At 41.5% G+C, this 23,696-nt stretch overlaps 1 protein-coding gene across 1 annotated transcript; it reads right to left on the bottom strand.

Annotated features, from left to right (window-relative positions):
* Positions 1 to 13,312: 13,312 nt before the first annotated feature.
* THOC3 (THO complex subunit 3) lies at positions 13,313 to 22,938 on the bottom strand. Its single transcript, XM_072146046.1, has 6 exons — positions 22,700 to 22,938; positions 20,275 to 20,431; positions 19,851 to 20,055; positions 16,462 to 16,623; positions 15,459 to 15,559; positions 13,313 to 13,710 (listed from the first exon to the last, which is right to left on the bottom strand). Exons 1-6 carry the CDS (start codon positions 22,868 to 22,870, stop codon positions 13,547 to 13,549), a joined length of 960 nt encoding a protein of 319 aa, XP_072002147.1. The 5' UTR covers positions 22,871 to 22,938; the 3' UTR covers positions 13,313 to 13,546.
* Between the last annotated feature and the right edge of the window lie 758 nt (positions 22,939 to 23,696).

The following is a 23,696-nucleotide window of genomic DNA, read 5'->3' as shown; positions in this document are numbered from 1 at the left end:
CTTATGTCCTGTACCCAATTCATTAGAATTGGGTACCTTATTTTCTGGCACAGGCCTCATTACTATTCCCACCATCTTGTAACCAAGCTAAAAAGAAATAAAACAAAAAAATAATCCCCACCAGAAACGAAAGCTTTAAGCGACGCTGTGCTCTGCCTGTCTCCTACTGTTAATTATTTTGCTGGAATGAATCGTGCTGTTTGTGCAGTCCCTGCTGTACTGCTGCCTGTTCCCAGCGATTTCCTTCTTGTTAATGGCTGCATTAGCCTCGACCTGACTGTGCTTTTCTGTTCACACACGCGTGTAAGTGTGTATGTGTATATAAGCACAACCTGTCATTACCTTACCAGCGGTGCCTTTCTAAGAGGCAGACGGCTCTTTACAACACATGAAAGCACGGCTGCTGCCTCAAAGTGAGAGATTTTGGAGGATAATTGAGGCCTGGCGGCATTTGGGCCTTTGACTTTCCCACGCAAACTCAGCAGGACTATTATTTTCCATAGAAAAGAAAATTACCTTTTGCTGTGCTGTGTAAACGACAAAGCTGGGGAACAGATTGACAGGTGCCCTCACCATAAGGTAGGCCAGAAAGCATTGGCATCCCTGCCATTAACCCCTTGGGATATAGAGGGCTGTTTAACTGTACAGTATAAGCTATTACTAAATTTACTTTCAGGTCCAATTCAGGTTAACAAAAATGTAGCTGATATATGACCCAGAAAAAGAGCACTTCTAGGAAATTGTTCTAATTTTACATTGATGAAAAAGTTTCCGTCCTTATTCCAGGTCTTCCTCAGACACAGATTATAGTGGGCACAAGAAGTCAGTACTGTGATGTGGACTTCACTAAAACTCTAAATATTCAATACAGTGGGGCACATTTACATACCCGTCCCGTCGCGATCCCCAAGGTGCGTTGTCCGACAAGGATGCAGAGTTGCCGCGATTCACTAAAATTGTGCGTCCAATTTCCTGCATGTGTTGCTTCCTCATTGAGGTCCACCGGAGGTCACCTTCTTCTTCTTGGTGCATGCAAGTGCTTGGGCTTTCGACACAAAATTATTGAATGTCAAATCCGCGCTTAGTCAGAATCAGTTGGGTTGCTCGACGGCCACGCCCCCGATTTGTGTTGGATGAAAGTTGCAATTGCGCCAAAAACCCATCACGTGCACCAAAAACCCCAGTTAAATGCGGCGCAAAAACAGAAAAAGTCAGGAAACTCGCAGAAAATGCGATCTGCGGACCCTTAGTAAATGTGTCCCAATGTGCAAAACTACAGAAACTTCTGTCTCCCAGGATTGAAGATTGTGTTGTTTAAAACTGGGCCTGTTGAATCTTATTGAAGTTGATTTCTTGTATCCTCTGAGATATCTTGCATTCTACCCATTGAATAGATATAAATGCTTGACTGAAGTAAGTGTGCATGTGTATTGGGGGATCCAGAGGAATAATTGTAAGCTGAATAAGGCTTTGTTTCACAGCGATTGTAGTTGCTATAGTTCTAACTATAAAAGCACCCCCTACCCTGACAGTCGCATCAGAGATACAGTACCGTGCAAAAGTTTTAGGCAGCTGTTAATTCCTTCAATAATGACCTTTAAACATACAGCCAATGTCATTACAAACTGTTCCCTGTTTATGATCCATCTCTTTCCGAGGTCGACCCTTTTTATACCTGTGCATCGCTACCATTGTATTGCATTCTATACTATATAATGTAAACATTTTATTGCATTGTCAGTAATAAAGAGTGTCATTTTTTATGGCAACAGTAGTTATAGTCTGTTTTTTGGGGGGTGAGAACCTAGAGATACAATTGGTTATTAACTCAGTTCTACTTAATACCTAATGCCCACTTTCTTTATGCCCCCATCTCTCATTGCTACTCCCCCTCACAATGCCCCCTTTCATGATTCCCCCTCTCATTATGCCCCTATTTATAATTCCCCATCTCTCATTACTACCCTCATTCATAATGCCCCCTCTCATTATTTCCTCCTTCATAGCACCCCCTCTCATTATGCCCCCATTCATAAGGCCCCCTCTCTTTATGCCCCCATTCATAAAGCCCCCTCTCTTTATGCCCCATTTCTCATTACTTCCCCCCGTTCATAATACCCTCTCTCATTATTCCCCCATTCATAAGGCCCCATCATATTATATCCCAATTCATAATGCCCCCTCTCATTACGCTCCCATTCATAACGCACCTTCTCATATTCTCCCATTGATAATGCCCCCTCTTATTATACCCCCATTAATAATGCCCCCTCTCATTACACCCCATTTATTACACCTGCTCTCATTATGCCCCCTTGCATAATGTCCCCTTTTAATATAATGCCCCCTCTATTTATGCCACCTTTCATAAGGAGGCATAGTACTCACCTTTCTTTTGATTTCTCCATTCCTCAGTCCTGCAGTAAGGCCAGTGGTGCAGTGATGTTATTGCACTTCTGGCATAGGGAGTGCAAACATTTTAGACAGACATAGGGAGTGCACAGTGGCAGAGAAGGGAGTGTATTACTCCCTGCTTTGCCACCACACGAGCAGTCATCTGCAGCAGCACACATGTCAGGGACACGACTCCTGGTCCTGCATCTGGCTCCTATGTGGCCACAAGTCCTGCTCTGCCGTTGTGCCGGCTAAGTATCTTTGCCCGGCCGAACACGGCCCGCATAATGCTTGGCTCTGCTGTAGGTGGTCCCACCAAATTGATGTACGTTTTTGTTTTGTCACTCATTTTGTGCTCATGTTGATCCATTTTTTCTACACCTGTCTTAAACATTTGCACAGTACCGTCTACCCATATTGATGACATACAGACGTTATGCTAAGGAAATTTGTATATGGATATCATCTGCATGTATCAATATGGAATCCTGAAATCTTGTCTATATAGACAGCATGATCTTCACTAAATGGCAACAGTTATTGGCTCATAATTGATTGATAAAGACAAATATTCTGCACATGTCCGGAGAATAAAGAGAATCAATGAGGTCTGAATTGTCAATGGAAGCGAGTAAGATGCTCTGTAAGTAGTAGACTGGCAATATATTCACAGCCATCCTAGACAAAATCTCCATGAACCTTTCAATTTCAGCAGAGATTTAAAGGATTCCATGGTCTATTTCGTTTGTCAATACCATTATCTTGCAGGTTATGGAGAACACATATTTAGTTGGCCATGCTCTCTACATGTGACCTTCAAAAAAATCTCTTTGTCTCGCAGTTCTTGCAATTATCATTAGTCTTTGTGTTGATCTCATTAAACCATGAATGGACGAACCTATTAAGCTATATTACATTTTGGTAAAGCTTTGCAAAGTGGAAAAATTGGAATTCATGGATGAATTCTCTTATTCTGCTGCAGCTGAAATGTAGAATAGTTACTAAGTGCTACTCATATCTGGGAAAAACAAGCTTTCATGGCGGTGACAGCTCTCGGCTATTGGTCTGAAGAATAAAACAATCAGGATGTTGCAATCAGACGATATTATAGAGCGAGAGAGAGGTGCGGAAAACTCAATTGCAGATGAACATTGTTAAAATCTTTCCACCTTTAATGCTTTAGTTTAAGGTGTCATTGTTTAAATGATAGTAATTCTGTGTATCCAAGCACATTTCCCCTGTTTTGATGTTAATGTATTTTTCTGCCAAAGCAATCTCCTGCCACTTAGGGCCCTCACAGATACACAGAGTTTCTCGGTCATTCAGAAAATGACCTAAATGGGCTGAATGTACTTTACCGCAGCAACAGGAAGGAGCAGACTGTAGAAAGCAGCTGATCATTGAGATGAAACTGGAAAAAAAAGCTCCTGCAGCACACAAAGGTGCCTAAGGTTAGTGAAAAGTATACTGCTGAGTGTGCCAGGAGAAGAGCAGTCAGTGGCTGTAAGCAAACAGAGTGTTTAACCCAACACCTGCCGCTTGCTTGTATGTCCGCAGCAGAGTTTTACCTGTCACCAGAAGGTCTGAACAGCACATCCATCTATCCTTAATTAGACAGCTGGCACCACGCCAGCATCATCCACACTCCACCGTGCAGAATGGATATCTCTGTCTCCAAAGAGAAGAAAGCCAGGTTTCTGTACACCTGCCAAATCTCCCCCTCTCTGCCAACTTCCAGTTCATATGCCTAAGCCAGAAGCTGAAATAGCCTTCATGTGAATGAACCTAACAAGGCAGCAATGTCCCATCATTTAAGAGACCATATGGGAAAGGATCATATAGATAGTCATAGATTGTAGGCTCATTAGAGCAGGGTACTCATTCCTATTGTTTCCTGTTACCATATTATTACTACGTTTTGTTTGTATATGTATACAATGGCCCACATTTACTAAAAAGAGTGCAAACTGCACTATGTGTGGTGTGCAGGGTGCGGCAGATTCCTGATTTGTGACGCACGTTCTTCATGAATTCCACAATTTTTTTGGTGCACCTTTAACATGGGGCGCAACACACTTCTGGCGGACTTTGCATGATAAATGTGGTGCACGGTCCGACTGAGCTCTGGAACGCCCATTTCAGTGCAGAAATTTGTCGCATGAAGAATAGTGCAGCCATGCCACAAAAGGGTCTCGTGTGACACAAATGTCCTGCAGGCACTTACTAAATACCTGTGGAAGCAGTTTGCACCTAAAAGAACATGCAAAGTCCACCAGAAAACTGGCCCATGTCCCTAAGTAAATGTGGGCCAGGGATTTTTAAAGCGCTGCCTGTCTCTCTGTCTCTCACTCACTCTCCCTGTCTCTCTTTCACTCACTCTTCCTGTCTGTCTCTCAGTTACTCTCCTGTATGTCTCTCACAATCACTGGCTGTCTCTCTGTCATTCACTCACTCTCCCTGCCTGTCTCTCTGTTACTCACTCTTCCTGTGTGTCTCTCTGTCACTCACTCTCCCTGTCTGTCTCTCACTCACTCTCCCTGTCTCTCTGTCACTCACACTCTTCCTGCCTGTCTCTCTGACACTAACTCTCCCTGCGTGTCATTCTGTCTTTATCTTAGCTCAAACATGAGCTGTCTTTTACTCATTGCCCATAGTAACCAATCAAAGCTCAGAGCTCATATTAATGACATGTGGCAAAACAACAACCAATCACGGTTCAGCTTCTAACTGCCACATCAGCAGCTTCTGTATATGGTGGTTAAAAAGTGGATTTTGGAAAGCACGAGTGAAAAATTTGGCTAAAAACCTGGTCTAAGACGTTCCCTGAGTAACCGAGAGCGACTGTGCAAAATTTGGCGATTGTAAACGTGACAGTGCAGATTGCTTTAGATGCCCTTCCCTAAAGGGGTTTAATTTTATATATAAATACATAGTAAAGCAAATAAATAATCTTAGACACCAGTGCAATAGAGACAAAGAAGATTTCCCTTATTACATCAAACTGTAAAAATTTCTTGATAACCTGTCCATATTCTTATCCATCCATTCTACCCATTCTATCCCTTTACCCTGGTCGCACTCCTTTGCATCCGCTCTGGATCGACTATATCCTTTTTACACACTGGTGTCCAAAATTGTACTCTGTGCACCATTTGTCTGACCAGTGATATGTGTTAAATGGAACTTGTCAAATTTTAGCCCATACTATTTAACTACATGGTATGACATCCTTTTTAGAATTCCCTCTTTTATGGGAAATCTGTACTGTTTACCCAAACAAAATCTTCTCTAAAGTCATGTAAAAAGGAGCAGAAAATAGTAACATTTTGCCTGAGATTAGTGAAGGGGGTGTCACTTCTATATTTGGTTTTATAGTACCTAGAAGCATGCTATAGAGATAAGTATCTCATCTTTCAGATCGCATCAGGCTTGTGAAGTGACACTCCCTGTGCAGCCTCTACACTTTACTCATCTCAGATAACATACCATACCCTACCTGATGGGGCTGGTATTTTAATTGGGGGTAAAATCTAGTGACAGATTCCCTTTAAAGCAAACCTATGTCCTTTCCATGAGCATCTCTTGAGACATCCCATGTCGTCATTTGTTTACTTTGGTCACTAAAACAAATATCACTGTCCACCAACATCCCGCCACCAACTGATCATTTACAGATCTAGCTATGAGAGGCATGGGACCCCAGTAAGAGTCCCAGCTATCAGAGCAACCGGTTTCCACCCTACAGTGATGACATAGAGGGGGGGGGGGGGCAACCAGAACCAAGATCAGTGCCAGCATAATGCAGTGAGCATCATCATTAACAGACATGTGAGGTATAGGTATATCACAAGCTATTAAGGTGTTTGTATACATGCCAGCTTCATGACCCCTATATCTGAACTGGAGGTCACAATGTGGTAAAATGACCTGTCTGTGTATACATCATTATTTTTAAGATCCTTTGATCACTTCCATGTCTGCTGAATAGAAATCATATTCTCCAAAGTTTGCCATCAAATGTACAGTACTTAAAAAGGTATCGCCAGATTCAGCTATGGCTTCTACTCTATGGCCAACACGTTTATACTAATTTTTTTCTCATCTCATCCCGCCATGCCATTTCCAATTCTGTCCACTCCACAATTTTAGAGGAAGGCCACCACCCCAGCCATCTGCTTTTAAAGGGGTTAAAGCTTCACTTTACATATCAAGAAAGCGGAGCAGAACATTTAAAAGATGTAAAAACCTAATATCCTGCCCCCACACTATATAATACAAGAGGTAAAGTGGCCAACCACTGTAAATACCAATATAATATTTTCTCCTTTGACTCCTGGCCAGAAACCGCAGGACACTGGCCGAACTTTTAGTCATCTCAGTATTTTACAGAAATCTATTATAGTCCTGTCTATACAAGTCATATAATGACACTAATACACTGCTTGACTCCTCCAGTTCAACCTCATTAACTGCAGTGCGATTCCATTGTACATCAGTTTATAAATGAAATTACACAATTTACCTTCAAATCATTTGCTAAATCAGCTGGAATGAAGAAAAAACATTTGTAGTCAGGACTGAAAATACTAAATATTAACCACAATGAGCATTTTAATAAGGTTAACTTGGTGGTAGTCTGAAATGAAAGCAATTATTGCCATTCACAATGAAATCCATAAGCAGTTTATTGTGACATGTAAGTGCATGGCGTACTTAATACAACTGGATTCATTTCCGCCTTAAAAGGCATCATCTCTGCAGCTCGTAGAAGTGATTCCCTCTTGTATTCATCGACTACAAAGTACATTTATCACTTGCCAAAAAAGCTTTTAGAGTCAGAAGTGAGGTTTGATTTCTAAGTATTGTGAATGATGATGTAGCACCACCTAGTGGCTGTAACTGTGCTATAACACAAAATTGCAGGAATTGGGGGGGATTCTTAAAAGAAATGCAACTTTCTTAAAATACTTTGGGGCACATGTACTTACATGTCGCTGGAGTTCATGAAAGTGTATTGTCCGATGATAATGCAATGTGCCCCGATTCACCAAGATACTGCGCCCGAAATCTTGCATGTGTCGCTTCCCCGCTCACGTCTGACAGAGTTCTCCATCTTTTTCGTGGTGCATATAAGTGGTTGGGCTTGTGACACAATTTGAATGTTAAATCCCGTGCTCAGTCAGAATCAATTGGATCATCCGACTGCGCACCCTCAACTTGTGTTGCTTGGAAGTCGGCGCAGCTTTGCCAAAAAGCAGGTCGTGTTCGCCAAAATCCCAGAGCAGCCACTTGTTAAATACCATTGCAAGCCATGTAATCCCCGAAAAAGGTGCACAGTCCTACAAAAGTGAGCTGCGTAACGCTTAGTAAATGAGCCCCTTTGTGTAAATATGCATTTGTCACACTAGAAGAGTGTTACACTTTACTAAAAATTTGCGGTGTTTTTTGACAGTACATTGTGTGATCCCCTGCATTACTAGGGCTCTGCTATGACATTCTTCCAGGGATTGAATATATCGTACATACAATGACATTTAAGCGCTCCTGAGTTGCTGTGAGTAGCATACGTTTTTTTGTGCCATTATTTGCGCCAGAGACCCCCCTTAGTACCTGATAATAGTCAGCTAGGGACTATAGAAGGGCATGGACTTAGCACTGTGACAATTGGCAGCGCCTTTCTTCTGTCTGAGGTAAAGATTTTAAAAAAGTATGTGCGCGTATGTCACCATTATCGCTCCATTATAAAAAACAATGGGTTGGCAAATCATTTCATTGGCCTACTCAACCCCAAAATGCCTGGATATTACACGTGTATACAGCATCATACGGTGCAGAACAGTATACAACACATAATTTATTAGCAGACATGAATACTGTGTCTGCCTGTACCACTAACTATAACACCAGCTCCTCACATAGGCACAGCACTGTCTGTAAATGGATCAATGCTGGGAGGAAGATTGAATCTCCTGTCTGGGTTAATACTTCATACTGGAAAGAGTGGATATGCATTGATTGGCGATACTGTTAGACTTAGATGCTGAGAATATTGTAATGCAGGTGCAGAGAGATTGCATTTCACATGATAACATTTTCCAATTCGATATGGCTCTAAGCAGCTATTGAGTGAATATCATTGGCTGTCTACTTAGCATGTCTGGCTCAATAATGTCTTGAGTACATGCTGCTCTCTCCTTTTAACATGAATAACATGATCGAATGATGACGGAATCCGATTACCCCGACTTTCCCTTATGTTTTACAAGCACACATATAAATGAACAGAAGTGATATGTTGTAGTAGTATATTTGAAGGGAAACGGTCAGCAGTTTTGACCATAGAACGCTAAAGACGGGGTTAGGTGGCAGCCCTGGAGATTTGTGCAGTGCTACAAATACCTTTGTGTGTGGTCACTAGCAGTAACGACCCCTGCCCTCTGCTGTGACCTACTGTTGTAGAAGTACTCTGTTTCATTACTTCATCAGCCAATGGCAGATCTTAAAATGGGTGCCCAAATATCCATAGTAAAAAGCTGTCTGACTTCCGTTTGGGGTCAGCACCCGCACCCAGCATCCTTGGGAAAGAGCAGGGGACCACTCAGCAGCAACAAAAACAGGGAGCACCTGCCGCTTTGGAGACGGAAGGACCTTCCAGAAACAAAGAAAAAGATTAGCACTCAATGCAGCCTCCCACTCAAATGCTATTCCTGAAACTGAAACAGTTAATGACATCTGCACCTTTAAGATGCAGAAGCTATTAAAGAGAGTACTTCCACTGACTTCCACTGCACGCATCACGCTCTGACCCAAGAAGGAAGAGCAGCGGTGCCATGATGTAATTGCTTCCCTACAATGTTATAGCCCCTACAAGTCTGCAATTCACTTCCTACATATGGTACTAGAATCAAGCTTCCTGGGGAATGGAGGATCTGCCCCTTCTACCTGCTTTCATTCTGTGGTTTCACGACCTTTGGATGACCTTCAAAAGTCCTTTAATGGCTCTTTTGTGGACAGGTGTAATGTGAGCAGAAACAGATTTGTGAGGATTTTATGGCTAAAGATCCTTCTCAGTGGCCTTTGGCCCCCTAAAAGGCTAGGGCCCCGGGCTATTGCCCAAACCACCTATTTTTTAATCCACTACTGACTGCTCCACACAAATGATATACACACAGTGCTAACGGTACCCCTCTGCAATTCCGATATCAATCATCTAGAGCATTTCATTGACCAGATTGTTGTGAATTAGTGAGCCAAAAGTCAGATTAATGAAGTGCTACTTTACAAAAAGTCACAGATTTAAGCACAGATCTACTACATGAGTACTTCTGTGGGGAAGGGGGTTGGTACAGTTGCAATTCCTGATGCACTGCCCTTCCCCCTTATGCCACCTCCACATTTTCCAGGCTGTCTAAATCTCTATATTAAAGCTGACCATGATCTAAAAGATCAGAGTCCCATAGTTTTAGTGATTTGTGTTTCCTCCTGTATATGTTTCTGTGACCAACTTGGTGGACACTCATTAAGGTGGACACTCATAATATAAGTGCGGAGGTGCAAAGGAGGTTACGAATATGTTACTACTAAATAGGGGTTTACGCACACAGGTGAGTCCATAGCATATTTGTTTTGTTTTCCATACTTTTTCTACATATCTTTCTTCACATCTGCCAAAAAAAACTCACGAAGTACATGAAAATTCACCTGACTTACAGACGGACCCCTCTGACCTCTGGTGACCTCTCTGGATGTTACTACAGTCCCAGACTGCACTGATCAGCTGTAAGGTGTCAGTAATGAAGCTTTAGTGATAATCCTTGGTCCCATTACAGCACAAAATTTTGAAATTTGTCACTTGGACAAAAAAAATTGTATGGAGATACAATTATAAACTATACCATACCAGTTCTGACTTCCATACAAATTCAACTTAAGTACAAACCAAAATAACTTAGGCCCCTTTCATATGAACATATGATTTCTGCAGTCCTGTATTGCTGTGCCTTATGAATCTGTATGACGTTTTTCATCCATATGAAATATGGTAGGATGGCAAGTGATAGCGGACTATTGGCCTACATAATTCACTGGTTCTGGTCTCCCTGGATACCGGCCATATATGTGGCAGTATATAGTGCACGACTGTATGCAACACATTTTTTAAACATTCCCAAAGACTTCTATAAGGCAAACGGAACAGAAATACTGGTGAATATAGGACATCTATCTATATATTCTTATACTGCTTGCTTATGGTACGATGCACAATACGGCCATGTAAATGAATGCCCGTATTGCCTATTGAAATGAATGTGGCCCTATGCAACCCATGTGAACACGCTTTCAGATTTCTGTATGAAAGAGGCCTTATCTTGTACATAACCCAGGGACTGCCTGTATGCTGTTCCTGAAAATAAAAGATAATATAAGGAGTTGAAAGGGGAAGGATGAATGAATAAGGACTCCCCTGGCAATAAGTCACACCACTCATTTTCTATACTCCCATACAATGAAAATCAAAGCTGATGTCATAGGAAATATCTTATCTAATTCCAAGCACATACAAGGGGACAAACACGTAGGAAAATTCACATAAGCAAAATTACAAATAATGAAAACATTGAAAGCTTTGTCAAAAGATTCTTGTATAAGAACTCTCCCCTCCATTTGATACTGTGTCATTTTACTACTACATCATTTCCAGATATCCTTAAATTGTATTAACAAATCTGTTATTTATAACACGCAATAAAGACAAATATTTTTTCTTTTTGAAAAAAATTTATATTTCTCACACATTTTGAATACAAAAGATAGGTACAATCATATGGATTGTGGAGCAGCAAAGTACTCCAGGGACTGTATCCTTGAACATCTTGTGGACTTGTGTAAATGTACTTCGCTTTAATAACATGAATGATCCAGAAAAAAAAAAAACTTGTAGGAGGCGGCATAAAGTCACAGCTTCTGGGATTTCAAAGAATTTTTTTCTAGGAAAATATGCAAATAAGTTTTCATGTAGGAGATAAGCAAAACTGCATCTCTTTTACCTACCTTGTAAGGCAGATCCTTTACCATCAAGCATGACTTTCAGGAAGCCTAATGACATGATTAGAGCCAAACCAGTATATCTATACCAGAAGGAACAGATTCTCAGCTGTAGACAGCACTCTATCAATGTGGTTGCATATCTTCAGTACGGCGTAGGGAGTGTATGTTTAGTGTTGTGTTTGGCTGAAAGGAGGCCTTCCTATGTGTACTCATAAGCCTGAAGGTTGAGATTACATTATGTATATTAACTGATTTTGTATATTCCTACCTTGCATGCACTGCTCTAATTAACCCTCTGCTGTCTCGTGTTTGGAGTCAATGCTCTTTTGGCGTCTTTTACGCCATAAAGCGGTTGTGCGCAACTATGAACTCCAAGAGTTAAGAGCTCTCTTATTAGTGATCAGTCTTTTTCTAATCATGTTCTAACTAAAACTTTTCTTTTTGGTTTTAAACCATTTTTGACAGTGCTGACAGCCTATGAATTTTTTTCCAGTATTGGGGTGGAACCATTAACATCCAAAAAAAAAAAAAAAAAAAAAAGGAAGAACAACAGAATCATATACTCCTGTGGCCTGTGATTTGGAGAATTTCTGGCAGTGGGGGATACAAGAATACAGGCATTATTTGTTTTCACTTAGTTTCACACTATCCGTAATTAGCCTGTGCCATGGGCTGACCACACTGGTGAGCATCATATCTGCACTGCTCATAAAAAAATAAAGGGAACAATCGAGTGACACATTCTAGATCTAAATGAATGAAATATTCTCATTTGAATAGTTTGTTCTGTACAAAGTTGAATGTGCAGCCAAACACACCAGTATGTGGTCTCACAAGGGGTCTGGAGATCTCATCTCAGGCTACCACAAGGAGGGCTGTGCAGTCCCCAAAATAATTTCACCCCACACCAATTGCCCTCCACTGCCTCTCCAGACACTCAAATGTGTTCAGTGTGAACCTGCTTTCAGTGTGAGCAGAAATTGCCAATCCTGGACACTACGCTGCCCAAACATGAAACCATCTGGCCACAGCTCACATCAATGTACCATCATGGTTGAGCTTCACTGATCAAAACATCAGTCAGAAAGCATTGGTACTGAGAAGTGGTATGTGGTCCCCACCTGCAGAACCTCCTTTATTGGGGAGTGTGTCTTGCTACATAACTGTGAAATTAATTGTCAGAGTTGCTTACTAAGTTGACAGTTTGATTTGACAGACATTTGATTTACTCGGAGTTACATTGTGTTGTTTAAAGAGGACCTGTCACCCAATTTACTAAAGTAAGCAGCTCCTAGTGCTCGATCAAACGCCCCAGTGTTAGAGTGATAGCGTTACCAGAAACCTCCGGTAACGCTATCAAACACAGCGGCGGGGTAGGATGTAATTGTCGGACAGCTCGCAAAGCCTAGCGTGTGGCGGTCACTGCCGGCCTATGGAGCGAGCGGGGCAGTCCGGGGAAGAGGCAGCGCCTCGGACCGCCCCCCTCATGAATACAGCTTTGCAAGCTGTCCGAAGATTACACTGTACCCCGCCGCAGTGTTAGATAGCGCTACCGCTATCCCACGCCCAATGTCCACTTGATGTGAAGGTGGCATAAAAAAAAAAAAAAAAACTTCAATGCACAAGTCATTGCTATTATTTTAGGGCTTGAAAACTGGTGCACACGCCCTGATAAATAACACCAAGTGTGTGAAATTTAGTGAAATAAAAAAAGTACATACTGAATTAAGCTTACAAAAGGCTGTAAAGTTGAGCTGCAATATTCTGTACTTGTTTCATTCAAACACCATTCATGTCCCAAAGTTACCATCTAAACAGGTCATAAAAAAACAAAGATAAAAAGAAAAAGTTTAATAAAATTTTAACTCTAACCCACCCCCCCCATTCCCCGGCCCAAAAAAAGGGTTGATCAGCAATGCACTGGCATTTGACTTCCAGAGTCATCACATATAAACCATCCAGTATAGGCTCCTGTATTGTAATCCTGACACCAGTTATGTTGTGAATTTGTGTTCTGATCCCAGTCTTGCTCAGCTTCAGCTTTGTAAGCAGTGGTGTTACATCTAGGTGTACAAACAGCAGTCATTTCTAGATGCAGCATTGTTCAAGAGTCATTTGGAAGACCAAATAATTTCACAGTGCCAGCTTCACGACTACTGTCATATTTGCCATCCTTGTCATCACAAGCAAACGCCAAAAGGTATCTCTTAGGATGCCAAGCTACAGTGAAGGTGGGCGACTCACACTGAACTTCACACAACTTCTCACCTATTCACAAAAACACAAAAGAGCAATGAATGAGCAAAAGAGCAATTAAGGATGTTTTTGCAGATATATATGGGGTCAACCACCAATTGTGCAAGTTCTCCAACTTAAAGATAAGAGAGGCCTGTTATTGACCTTCTAGGTAGAACCTCAACTATGAGAGACAAAATGAGAAAACAAACCCAGAAAATTACATTGTCTGATGTTTAAAGAATTTGCAAATTATGGTGGAAAATAAGAATTTGGTCAATAACAAAAGTTCATCTCAATACATTGTTATATATCCTTTCTTGGCAATGACAGATCAAACATTTTCTGTAAGTCTTCACAAGGCGGGCACACACTGTAGCTGGTATGTTGACCCATTTCTCCATGCACATCTCCTCTAGAGCACTGATGTTTTGGGGCTGTCACTGAGCAACACCCTCCAAATATTTTCTATGTGGTTGAGATCTGGAGAATAGCTAGACCACTCCAGGACCTTGAAATGCTTCTTGCGAAGCCGCTCCCTTCTTTGCCTTGGTGGTGTGCTAGAGATCATTGTCGTGCTGAAAGACCCAGCCATGTTTCATCATCAATGCCCTTGCTGATGGAAGGAGGCTTGCACTCAAAATTTCACGATACAAATTCTTTCAGGTACACAGTACAGTCGTCTTGGTCGCTTTGCAAAAAAACAGCCCCTCATCATGATGTTGCCCCCTCCATGCTTCACCGTAGGTATGGTGTTCTTTGGATGCAACTCACCATTCTCTCAATGCAACAAGTTGCGTTTCTATCAAACAGTTCTACTTTGGTTTCACCTGACCATTTGACATTCTCCCAATACTGTTCTGTAACATCCAAATTCTCTCTAGCAAACTTGAGACTGGACCCGGATATGTACTGGCTTAAGCTGGGGGTCATGTCTGGCACTGCAGGATCTGAGTCCTTAGCATTGTAGTGTGTTATGGACTGTAGCCTTTGTTATGTTGGTCCCAGCTTCCTGCAGGTCATTCACCAGGTCCCCGCCCCGTGTGGTTCTGGGATTTTTGCTCATTTTGACCCAACAGGGTAAGATCTTATGTGGGGCCCCTGATTGAGGGATATTCCATTTGCTCCCACAGTTGATTTCTTCACACCAAGCTGCTTGCCTATTGCAGATTCAGTCTCCCTAGCCTGGTGCAAGTCTACAAATTTGTTTTTGGTGTCCTTCAAAAGCTCTTTGGTCTTCACCCAGGGTTGGCTCCAGGTTTCAGTAGGCCCTTGGGCAACAGAGCCTGAGTTGGCCCCTTCGCATTGAACTCACGTGGTGGCACAAAAAATTCAGAAACTAAAACCATCTCCTGTTCCCTAAAATATTTCCTAGATTATTATACCAAACAAGCTTCTCATGGTTAAAGCCCCCCTTATAGCAATGGATTCATTATGTACAGCCTTATGTGCCCCCCCCCAGCAGCCCTGGGCCTTGGCACTTGCCAGTCTTCACCATAGCGGAGTTTGGAGTGTGGCGGTTTGAGATTGTGGACAGGTGACTTATATACTGATAAGTTCAAACAGGAGCTATTACTACAGGCAATGAGTGGAGGACAAAAGGAGCCTCTTGAAGTTACAAGTCTGTGAGAGCCAAATCTTGTTTGTAGGTGTCCAAATACTTATTTTCCACCATAATGTACCGATGAAGTACTTAAATCAGACAATGGGCCAAATTTTGATGGTAGATTTCCTATAATGTGAAAGGTTTCCCTTAAACATCCTTATGTGCAATGCAATACCTGTTTCCACATGTGCAATGTCAATGAAATGGTCCTCAGATGCGGATGCCAGCATCTTGCCATCATAGCTGAAGCTCAGTGTCCTCACTGGCCAGTCTAACCTGAAAAAGAAAAAAAAAAAAAAGTTATGAAATAGTCGAGGTAGTGAATGCAGGGGGTGGCATCAAGAAAAAAAAAACGCATCAAAAATAGGTATGCACTAAGAAGAAGAAGGATGATGCATACAGAATAAATATAAATTTTATTGAGCAATAAAATCTTTGTTTTAAAAAAGATCTGGGTAACGAAAGACGCATTATGTATGGACAGGCAAAAGATCAATTCATGATCGAGATGAAACATTAATAAATAAATGCAACATTGTGGCAAAATATACATATTAAATAAATAAAGCTGCTCAATACACAGATACAAGAGTGATACAGATACAATGTGATTATATATAAACCCAGCACATTGGTAGTGACAACTGGGTGGGTTGCCACAAGGAAACAGGTAAAATCCCTAATACATGGAAAAGTATTACCAAAAACCATCCAACAAAACACCCCACGTGTATCGCCTAGTACGTAGGCTTCATCAGTGGTCGCGGTACTTATAAGGCAATACACATTCTCCTTAGTGTTCCTGCACCCTGCAACCCAACTATTCCTGCATTTATGTTGTCAACACAAGAGTGGACGAGCACAGTTGTACTGCTAGGTACAGAAAGCAGCCATCGCAGTCCCGTAGGAGTAGCCGCTCAGTAACTGTCTAGCCTCTCTGCCTAGGACTCATTGGATTTAGAGTTGACCAGTACACAACATCCTGAGAATTTGTGAGAAGAGATAGGATTCCTAAAAAAAATTAAGCAGATCCGGCGAGTCCCGTTTTTTTCTTTAGGAAAGATACATTTTCAGTAGATGGGAATCCTATGCCAAAACCATCAAATATTACATTGAAGGGAAAAAAAAGGCATCCAAAAAAGGTAAATTCTATCCAAAACATCCCGCCAGCTGCTTACCTGGAGAAACAGCGCACACAGGCCAGCTCTTCTATGTCCCACAGGCTGACAAGTGCATCTGCACTGCCCGTGGCAAAATACTTTCCAGTAGGGTCAAATTTGATGCATATGCAATTGGAAGGATGAGCATTAATGGACTGGATAGGCTTGAGCTCAGGATAACTGGAATACAGGAGGGAAATGCATTGAAAGTGCTGAAAGGTCACTAAAGTGTAGATCTGCATATAACTATACACAACCAAAACTAGAAGAGGGAGCAGACAGTGACATGACATTCCATCTTCATCACATATTATTTATTATCTATTAAAAATAATGTCCGAGGTAGGGCAGTGCCAGTGAGCACAATCTGCATGTACACCCAGTAAGTTGGAAACTATAAACATCAGGGGAGCCTTCTGTACGTACCGGCCTGGGAACACTTACCCTAGACCCTAGCTCCAGTGGTCAGACCCCCAGCAATTGTGTTTGCATAGTGGGAACCTCTTTTAGTATGGCTTCGTATATACGTGGCTCTGATAATACATTAATCTCCGTTGCAGATTTCATCACGTGCAAGCAGAAAATAAGAGCCCCTAGAAGGACATCTACCACATGATGTGCTGTTCTTTAAGCTTCCTAAGCCCTTGTTTAAGAAAAAAAAATAGCCTTTAAAAATTATGCATATGAGCCCCTCAGGCTCATTTAAATAATTTTAAAAGGTTTTTTTTTTTTATAAAAACCAGGGAATAAGAAGATAAAAAAGTAGTAGATGCTGTAGTAGGGGGCAGACTCTTGCATGCTAGAGTGCTTGGTTTACAATCCTTCATCTTGGTGGTATATGTCCTTTAACCCCTTATCACCGACACTAGTTTTCAGCTCAATGACCAGACTCGATTTTTCAAGTTATAACTTTGGAACGCTTTAACATATCCGGGTGATTTTGAGAATGTTTTCTCGTGACACATTGTACTTCACGTTAGTTATAAAATGTAAGTGATAAGTTTTGCGTTTTGTTCTGAAAAAAAGTGAAAATTTGGCAAAAGTTTGTAAAAATTCTTCATTTTCCAAGTTTGAAATGTTCTGGTTTCCAGACAGGAAGTAAAACTACCCAAAAAGTTTGATAATTAACATTTACAGAATATCTGCTTTATGTTGGGATGATATTTTATGCATCCTCTCACTTTTCTAGGATGTTATGAGGCGCAGAACTTTAGGTGCGATTTTTCTCAATTTCATAAAAATTGCCAAAACTCACATTTTGAGGGAAAACTCAGCTTTCAAGTGACTTTGAGAGGCCTAAATAATAGTAAAACCCCATAAATTACCCCACTATGGAAAGTTCACCCCTCAACATATGTAAAACAACTTCTATTAAGTCTATTAACCTTTTAAGTGTTTCACATGGGTTAAAAAATATGGACCTGCGATTTAGAAACTATAGAATTTTTTTTGGAAAATACATTCATTTAGGCCAAAACTGATATTTTCAGAATAAATTAAATGGTGAAACGCACTGCAACGCTTGATGCCCAATTCCTCCCGAGTGTACTGATACCCCATATGTGGTGCTAAACTGCAGTATGGGCGCACGGCCGAGTATAGAATGAATGGAGGCGCCATTCACTGCAGATTTGTATTGTCACATTGTACGACCTATACATTTTTATTTTTTTTGGTAATGCAAACATATGAGGGCTTATTTTTTATGGGATGAGATGCAATGTATAGATAATTCATTTTGGGAGTCTAAAGCTTATTCATGAGATTTTATTAACTATTTCAAGGGGGGCACAAACAAAATCATCAATTTTTATTTTGGATTGTTAGCATTTTTCCCCCCGCTCACCGTAACGTAAAAATAATATTTTATCTTTATTCTCTGGTTCACTACGATTGCGGTGATACCTCATTTATATAGTTTTTCTTATTTTTGCTCAATTTTCCTGAGCAAAACCAATATTGGAGAATATCGCATTGTTTTTACTATTGACAACTTTTCAGGGCTATAACTTCTGTATTTTTATGTTGTCAGATCTGGTTGAGGGCTTATTTTTTGCAAAAAGAGTTCTTTTCAGTCGTATCATATTAGGGAACGTAACTTTTTTTGATCACTTTTTAGAACATTTTTTGTGATGGTGTTTGATGAAAAATTGTATATTATGGGAAGTTTTTCGAGTTTTTTTTTTTATGTAGTTCACCGAGCGGGTTCAATATTCATTTAGATTTATTGTACAGATTAATACGGACGCGGTGATACCAAATATGTACGTGTTTTGTGTTTTATTTACTTTATTTGCATTTTATGTGTTACTGGGGAGATTATGGGACTTTTATTTTATTTATTTAATTATATTATAAAAAGATTAAATTTTTTTTTTTTAACTTTTAACTTTAATTTTTTACACTTTCTACTTCTTGGCTTGAATAAGCGATCGCTTATTCAAGCCTTTACACTGCAATACACTTGTATTGCAGTGTATAGTGTAAGTAGCTGAGCATGCTCAGTTACACACAGCCGGGTCCTGCCAGGAGGCGGATCCCGGCACAGAGAGGAGCCGACAGCCCCGGGTCACTCGTCGGAACCCGGGGCTGAGGGATCGGATCCCCCGGTAAGCACACCGGGGGGGGGGGGGGGGGGGTCCGATCCACGGGGGACACACTTGCACGCCGCGGTCATGCTTGACCGCGGCGTGTAAGGGGTTAAACACCCGGGATCGGAGTTTTTCCGATCCCGGGTGTTAGTGCCGGGTCTGGGCTGTGATATCACAGCCCGACACCGGCACCAGTGAGACCCGGTGTCCCGAAAACTTCTTCTGACGTGCCGCCGTAGAAAGGCGTACGCGTCAGAAGAAGTACCCTTAATGACCGCCATAAAAAGCCGATAGGGCGGTCATTAAGGGGTTAAGGGCTAAAGTAGCCATCTGTGAATAGCAGGCCTGCAGTGTCTCCCATCCTCTACACTTTGGTCGCTCCAGCCCCTCCTTGCTCATGACATCTGTTTTTGCACTTAAAGGGAACCCGTCTGGGCGATTTAGGACATTAAACCACCCACAGGCCCTTATGTGGCATATTGGACTGACATCCAGGTAAGTTTATTTATTTATTTATTTTTTTTTACATATTGACTTCCAAAAGGAAGTCCATAAGGACCTGTAGTTAATTTAGGGTCACAAAATCAACCTGACAGGTAGTCATTAAGCTGCATTTTTTTTCCCAAAAATTCAAAAAGATGGGCACTGTGGTGGACCTCAAGAGACCCCATTATCAGTACACTAGGGAGCTGTTAGGCGGATACTTGCTGTTATGTCTCGCATACACTGCACACAGGAAAGATCACAGAATCTGCTCCATAACCCTCACTAAAGCCCATCATAGATACTACATTACCAACATGACAGACCTCATACCTTAGAATGTTAATGCAGCCGTTCCCATTGGTGAGAAAGAACATATTGTTATCATTGTTCCAGGAAATTTCATTGACCTCAAACTTGAACGTTTCCTCTGCTTTGGGTCGATGGGTTTTAACATCTATAAAGGTGACAACATCGTCCTTGTTTCCAACTGCAATGGTCTGTCCGTCTGGACTCCAGCAGATATTTATATTTTCACCTAAAGGGGAGATAAGTTATTAAAGATACTACTAGATACACAGTATAATAGGAGCTTGCTGCTGTAAACAGCTTGTTATATTCTTTATCAGCTGCTCATAAAAGTCGACCAGTTTTTCCCCACCAATCTGATATAGAGGACCATTCTGTAGGTTACCGGTTTCATGTTACCATCTATGCATTAGTCCCTATAGACAAAGAAGGTAATGTAGATTTTCACCTTTTGTAGTCACAGTTGTGAGGCACCTCTCAGATCTAACATCCCAAATACGAATAGTCTTGTCACCCGATGCTGTGACAAAGAGATCTGGGTTGGTGGGATGCCAGCAGAGTTGATCCACGCTATCGCCATGACCACGGTAATTATTCTCCTTTATCTGCAATTGTAAAAATATTTATCATACTTTATAAAATTCATAAACCATCATCCTGAATGTTCTACAGATCTAGTCACCATTGGATCAGGAGCCTAGGTTTTGCATCTGCTGTCACTTGAATTTCTCCACTGTATACTGGTGCCAACTCCTCCCCATTCCAGTGGTGATAAAAATATGACACGGGTGCCAGAGCCCTCTCTATGGCCAACCAGGCCATCACCCCAGCACAGAGTACACCAGAGGCGCAGGCAGCCCACGACTTTCCATGTTCTGCACCATTTTAAAGTAACTAAACCTTCCGCTTGATCTAGTAGGTGTGGACATAGGTATTTAACGTTCTCTGGGCCCTGTGATTCAATCTAGGTGACGCCGGAGCTACAACTATAATCCAAATTTCTTCTCCTACTCTACAAGAGGCCAATACAACTGAAACCTGCGAAGAAGCAGGGAGCAATAAGTTTAAACTGCTTTATTGGCACTTTGAGAAAAATATGTGGATTTTAGTTGTAGTTTAAATACACGGCCTCTTAAAGGTTCACCATCACTGCCCTAACCATTAATGGGGTATTCCTACGAAGACAGGATTCTTAGATATACTTAGGATAACAAAATAATATATTCTCTAATTCACTGTTATTAACAAAAATACAGCATTTTACTGATATAATTCAATCCCTTCTTGTTAAGGAGGTCGCACTGGTTTCGGACGCCATCTTGACTACTGTCCGCCATCTTAGATACAGCGGCCATGTTCCCTGACCATTGTCAAGTTAATGTCATCATTCAAACTTCATTTTATGTAACCTGGTTGCTTGCCTGTCAGCCAATACCCTTTGACATTTAATGAGAAGCCAGTCTGTCCTCGAAGCTGCATAATAATATGATTCTGGAGCCACTTATCTCCTTCTCAGCAAACTAGTATAAACAATATCTGTGTACAAGGTCTCTGAGAACTGAGCACAATTAATTCACTTTTTTCCCAGAAAGTGCTGATGTCCAATATCTTTGCAGTATACTATTCACGCCCCTTTGATGACTTTTCTGTCTGTTATATATTATGCTTTTTGATGATTAAAGAGTAGAAGATCTTGACTAAGAGATTGACGTATGTCTTTGTCTCTATGTTCAATCATGGGTTAATTAGGACTCACCTTACAAAAGTCAAGAGGGCTGTTGGGGCCCTGCATAAAAATCCCTAACACTTCTCTTTCAGTCCTGGTGTACACAATTTCAGTTGCCCCTAGTTCAGACTGAGTCTTATGACTTTAGGGTCGGGAAAGACATATTGTTCTCTTGATGCTGCACTGAGCTGCTCTCCACACCATAGCTCCCACAGAGAGACTTTTTGCGGGCAGCGTGAGGAGAGTAAATCTACAGACAGAAGGTCTTTATCCATGGGAGGGGAGAACATCAGATATGAAAGTGCACATTATAGGTAAAATGTAGCAGAACTGCAAATGCTATATGCATCTCATCTCTCTTTTTCTGTTTATCAGATACTAGTACAATGTTCAGAAGCTAAATGAAAGTGTATATAAACCCGTAACTGAATAATCTAAGCACATTGTCAGCATACAGCATCTCACATCACTAGAGAGATCATAATGTGTCTGCCTAGAGAGGCCCAGCCCACACTCTGGGATTTTACACTGACCATCAGTGAGTTATAGAAGCTAAAACTGCAATAAAACTGAGTAAAATTGTAAAGTAAGGGGTTAAAAATTATCTTTATTGTGTAAACATCACTAGGAGATTGAGATTTGAGAATTTTCTGTCATGGGCAAACCCCTTTGAATAACTGATGATACCAGACTGACTTCTCTATTGCGCTCATATGTCATCTTGTGGGCGCCTCTGTTGCTGGACAGGGATCAGCAGTAGCTTAAAATGGACCATGTGTTTTTAAAACCATAACCAGAACACATGTTTATGTGTTACAGTAACTATTCTGTGGAATGAATCAATTGATATAACATAAACTAGACGATACCAAGATGCCCCAGATCTATAACCCAGGACAAGAGCAGAGCCATTGAATGACCCCATTGTTGGGAATGAGCAATCATAGGAATGATCATTCCTGGATTACTGTAGTATTAGGATTAGTGAAGCCATCCCATCATACATGTAGAAGCTCACAGCTCTGTACACTATGATTCTACACTATTATCTCTCCACTTATCTCCTGCTTTCAATGCAGGAAGACGCCACTTCCCCCGTGCACTCCACTGCCGGTAGGACCGCTACACACAATGCATGCACACCCACCAGCCGGTCCTTCTCCAGTAAGAACACGCTGGCCGTCTTATCGAAGGAGCCGGATGCGAGGCGCCGTCCATCACAGCTCCAGGCCACCGAGTGCACCTTAGCGCCGTGCGCCGGGAACTCCCGCGTCTTACTGTTCGTCCTGAAGTGTTCATAAAGCGCTAAGGCCGACATGGTGACTGGAGGACGCCGGCCGATGACGTCACTAACCAGCGCCGCGGCACCAAGGCAACAGCAGCTACTACTTCCGGGTTATAGCTTCTCCAAAATGGGGCGGAGCAAGGCCAATACTAATATTGGTCTTCACTATATGATATTTATATCATTTTACAGTTTATAATAATGTTAACCAGCTCTGCCTTCCACAAGCCACTAGCTCTGCTAAGAGGGAGTGTGTAATAATAAAAAGGTTATTTGCTTCATCTAATAAATGTGTCCTTATATGTTTACATATAATTTTGGGGGGTTTAGCGCCACTTTGGTTTCTTCGCCTACTTTGTGAGCCTTTTTTGAAGAAACAAAAGTCTCCACTGAGACTAAAAAGACTCATTTGAGATGAAAAAGTCTCAACAAGTAGTAGAATAAAACCAAAATGGTGATAAACCAAGATCTCTGCTTGAAGTCACTGAACGGAGAACTTCAATGGATGAATTTATCTTGACTGGCTGCATCATGCACCAGTCAGCAAACTTCTCTCTCCAGTACAAGAACCGACTAATATACCAAGAGGCTACCACAGCCCACGCACTTGGCGTGAGAGTGACATAGAGGGGAAAAAGTCACAGTATACAGTAAATATCCAATACGTATGAAGAGAGATCAGCCTGTGACCCCTGGGTGTTTGATGTATTATGCAGGAAACACCCATCACTAGAACCTGTGACCGCTGCTGGATAATTGGAGGCGGAGAATACTATCAAGTATATCAGAAACCGAGAAAACTGTAAAAAAAAGTTAAAGGAAATCATCCACTGGAAAAAAAAGACTAGAAATACTCCAC

This window comes from Engystomops pustulosus, chromosome 4 (genome assembly GCF_040894005.1).
Source record: "Engystomops pustulosus chromosome 4, aEngPut4.maternal, whole genome shotgun sequence".
Classification (NCBI taxonomy): Eukaryota; Metazoa; Chordata; class Amphibia; order Anura; family Leptodactylidae; genus Engystomops; species Engystomops pustulosus.
Note: the sequence above shows the minus strand (reverse complement) of the source record. Positions and strands in the feature narration are given on the sequence as shown.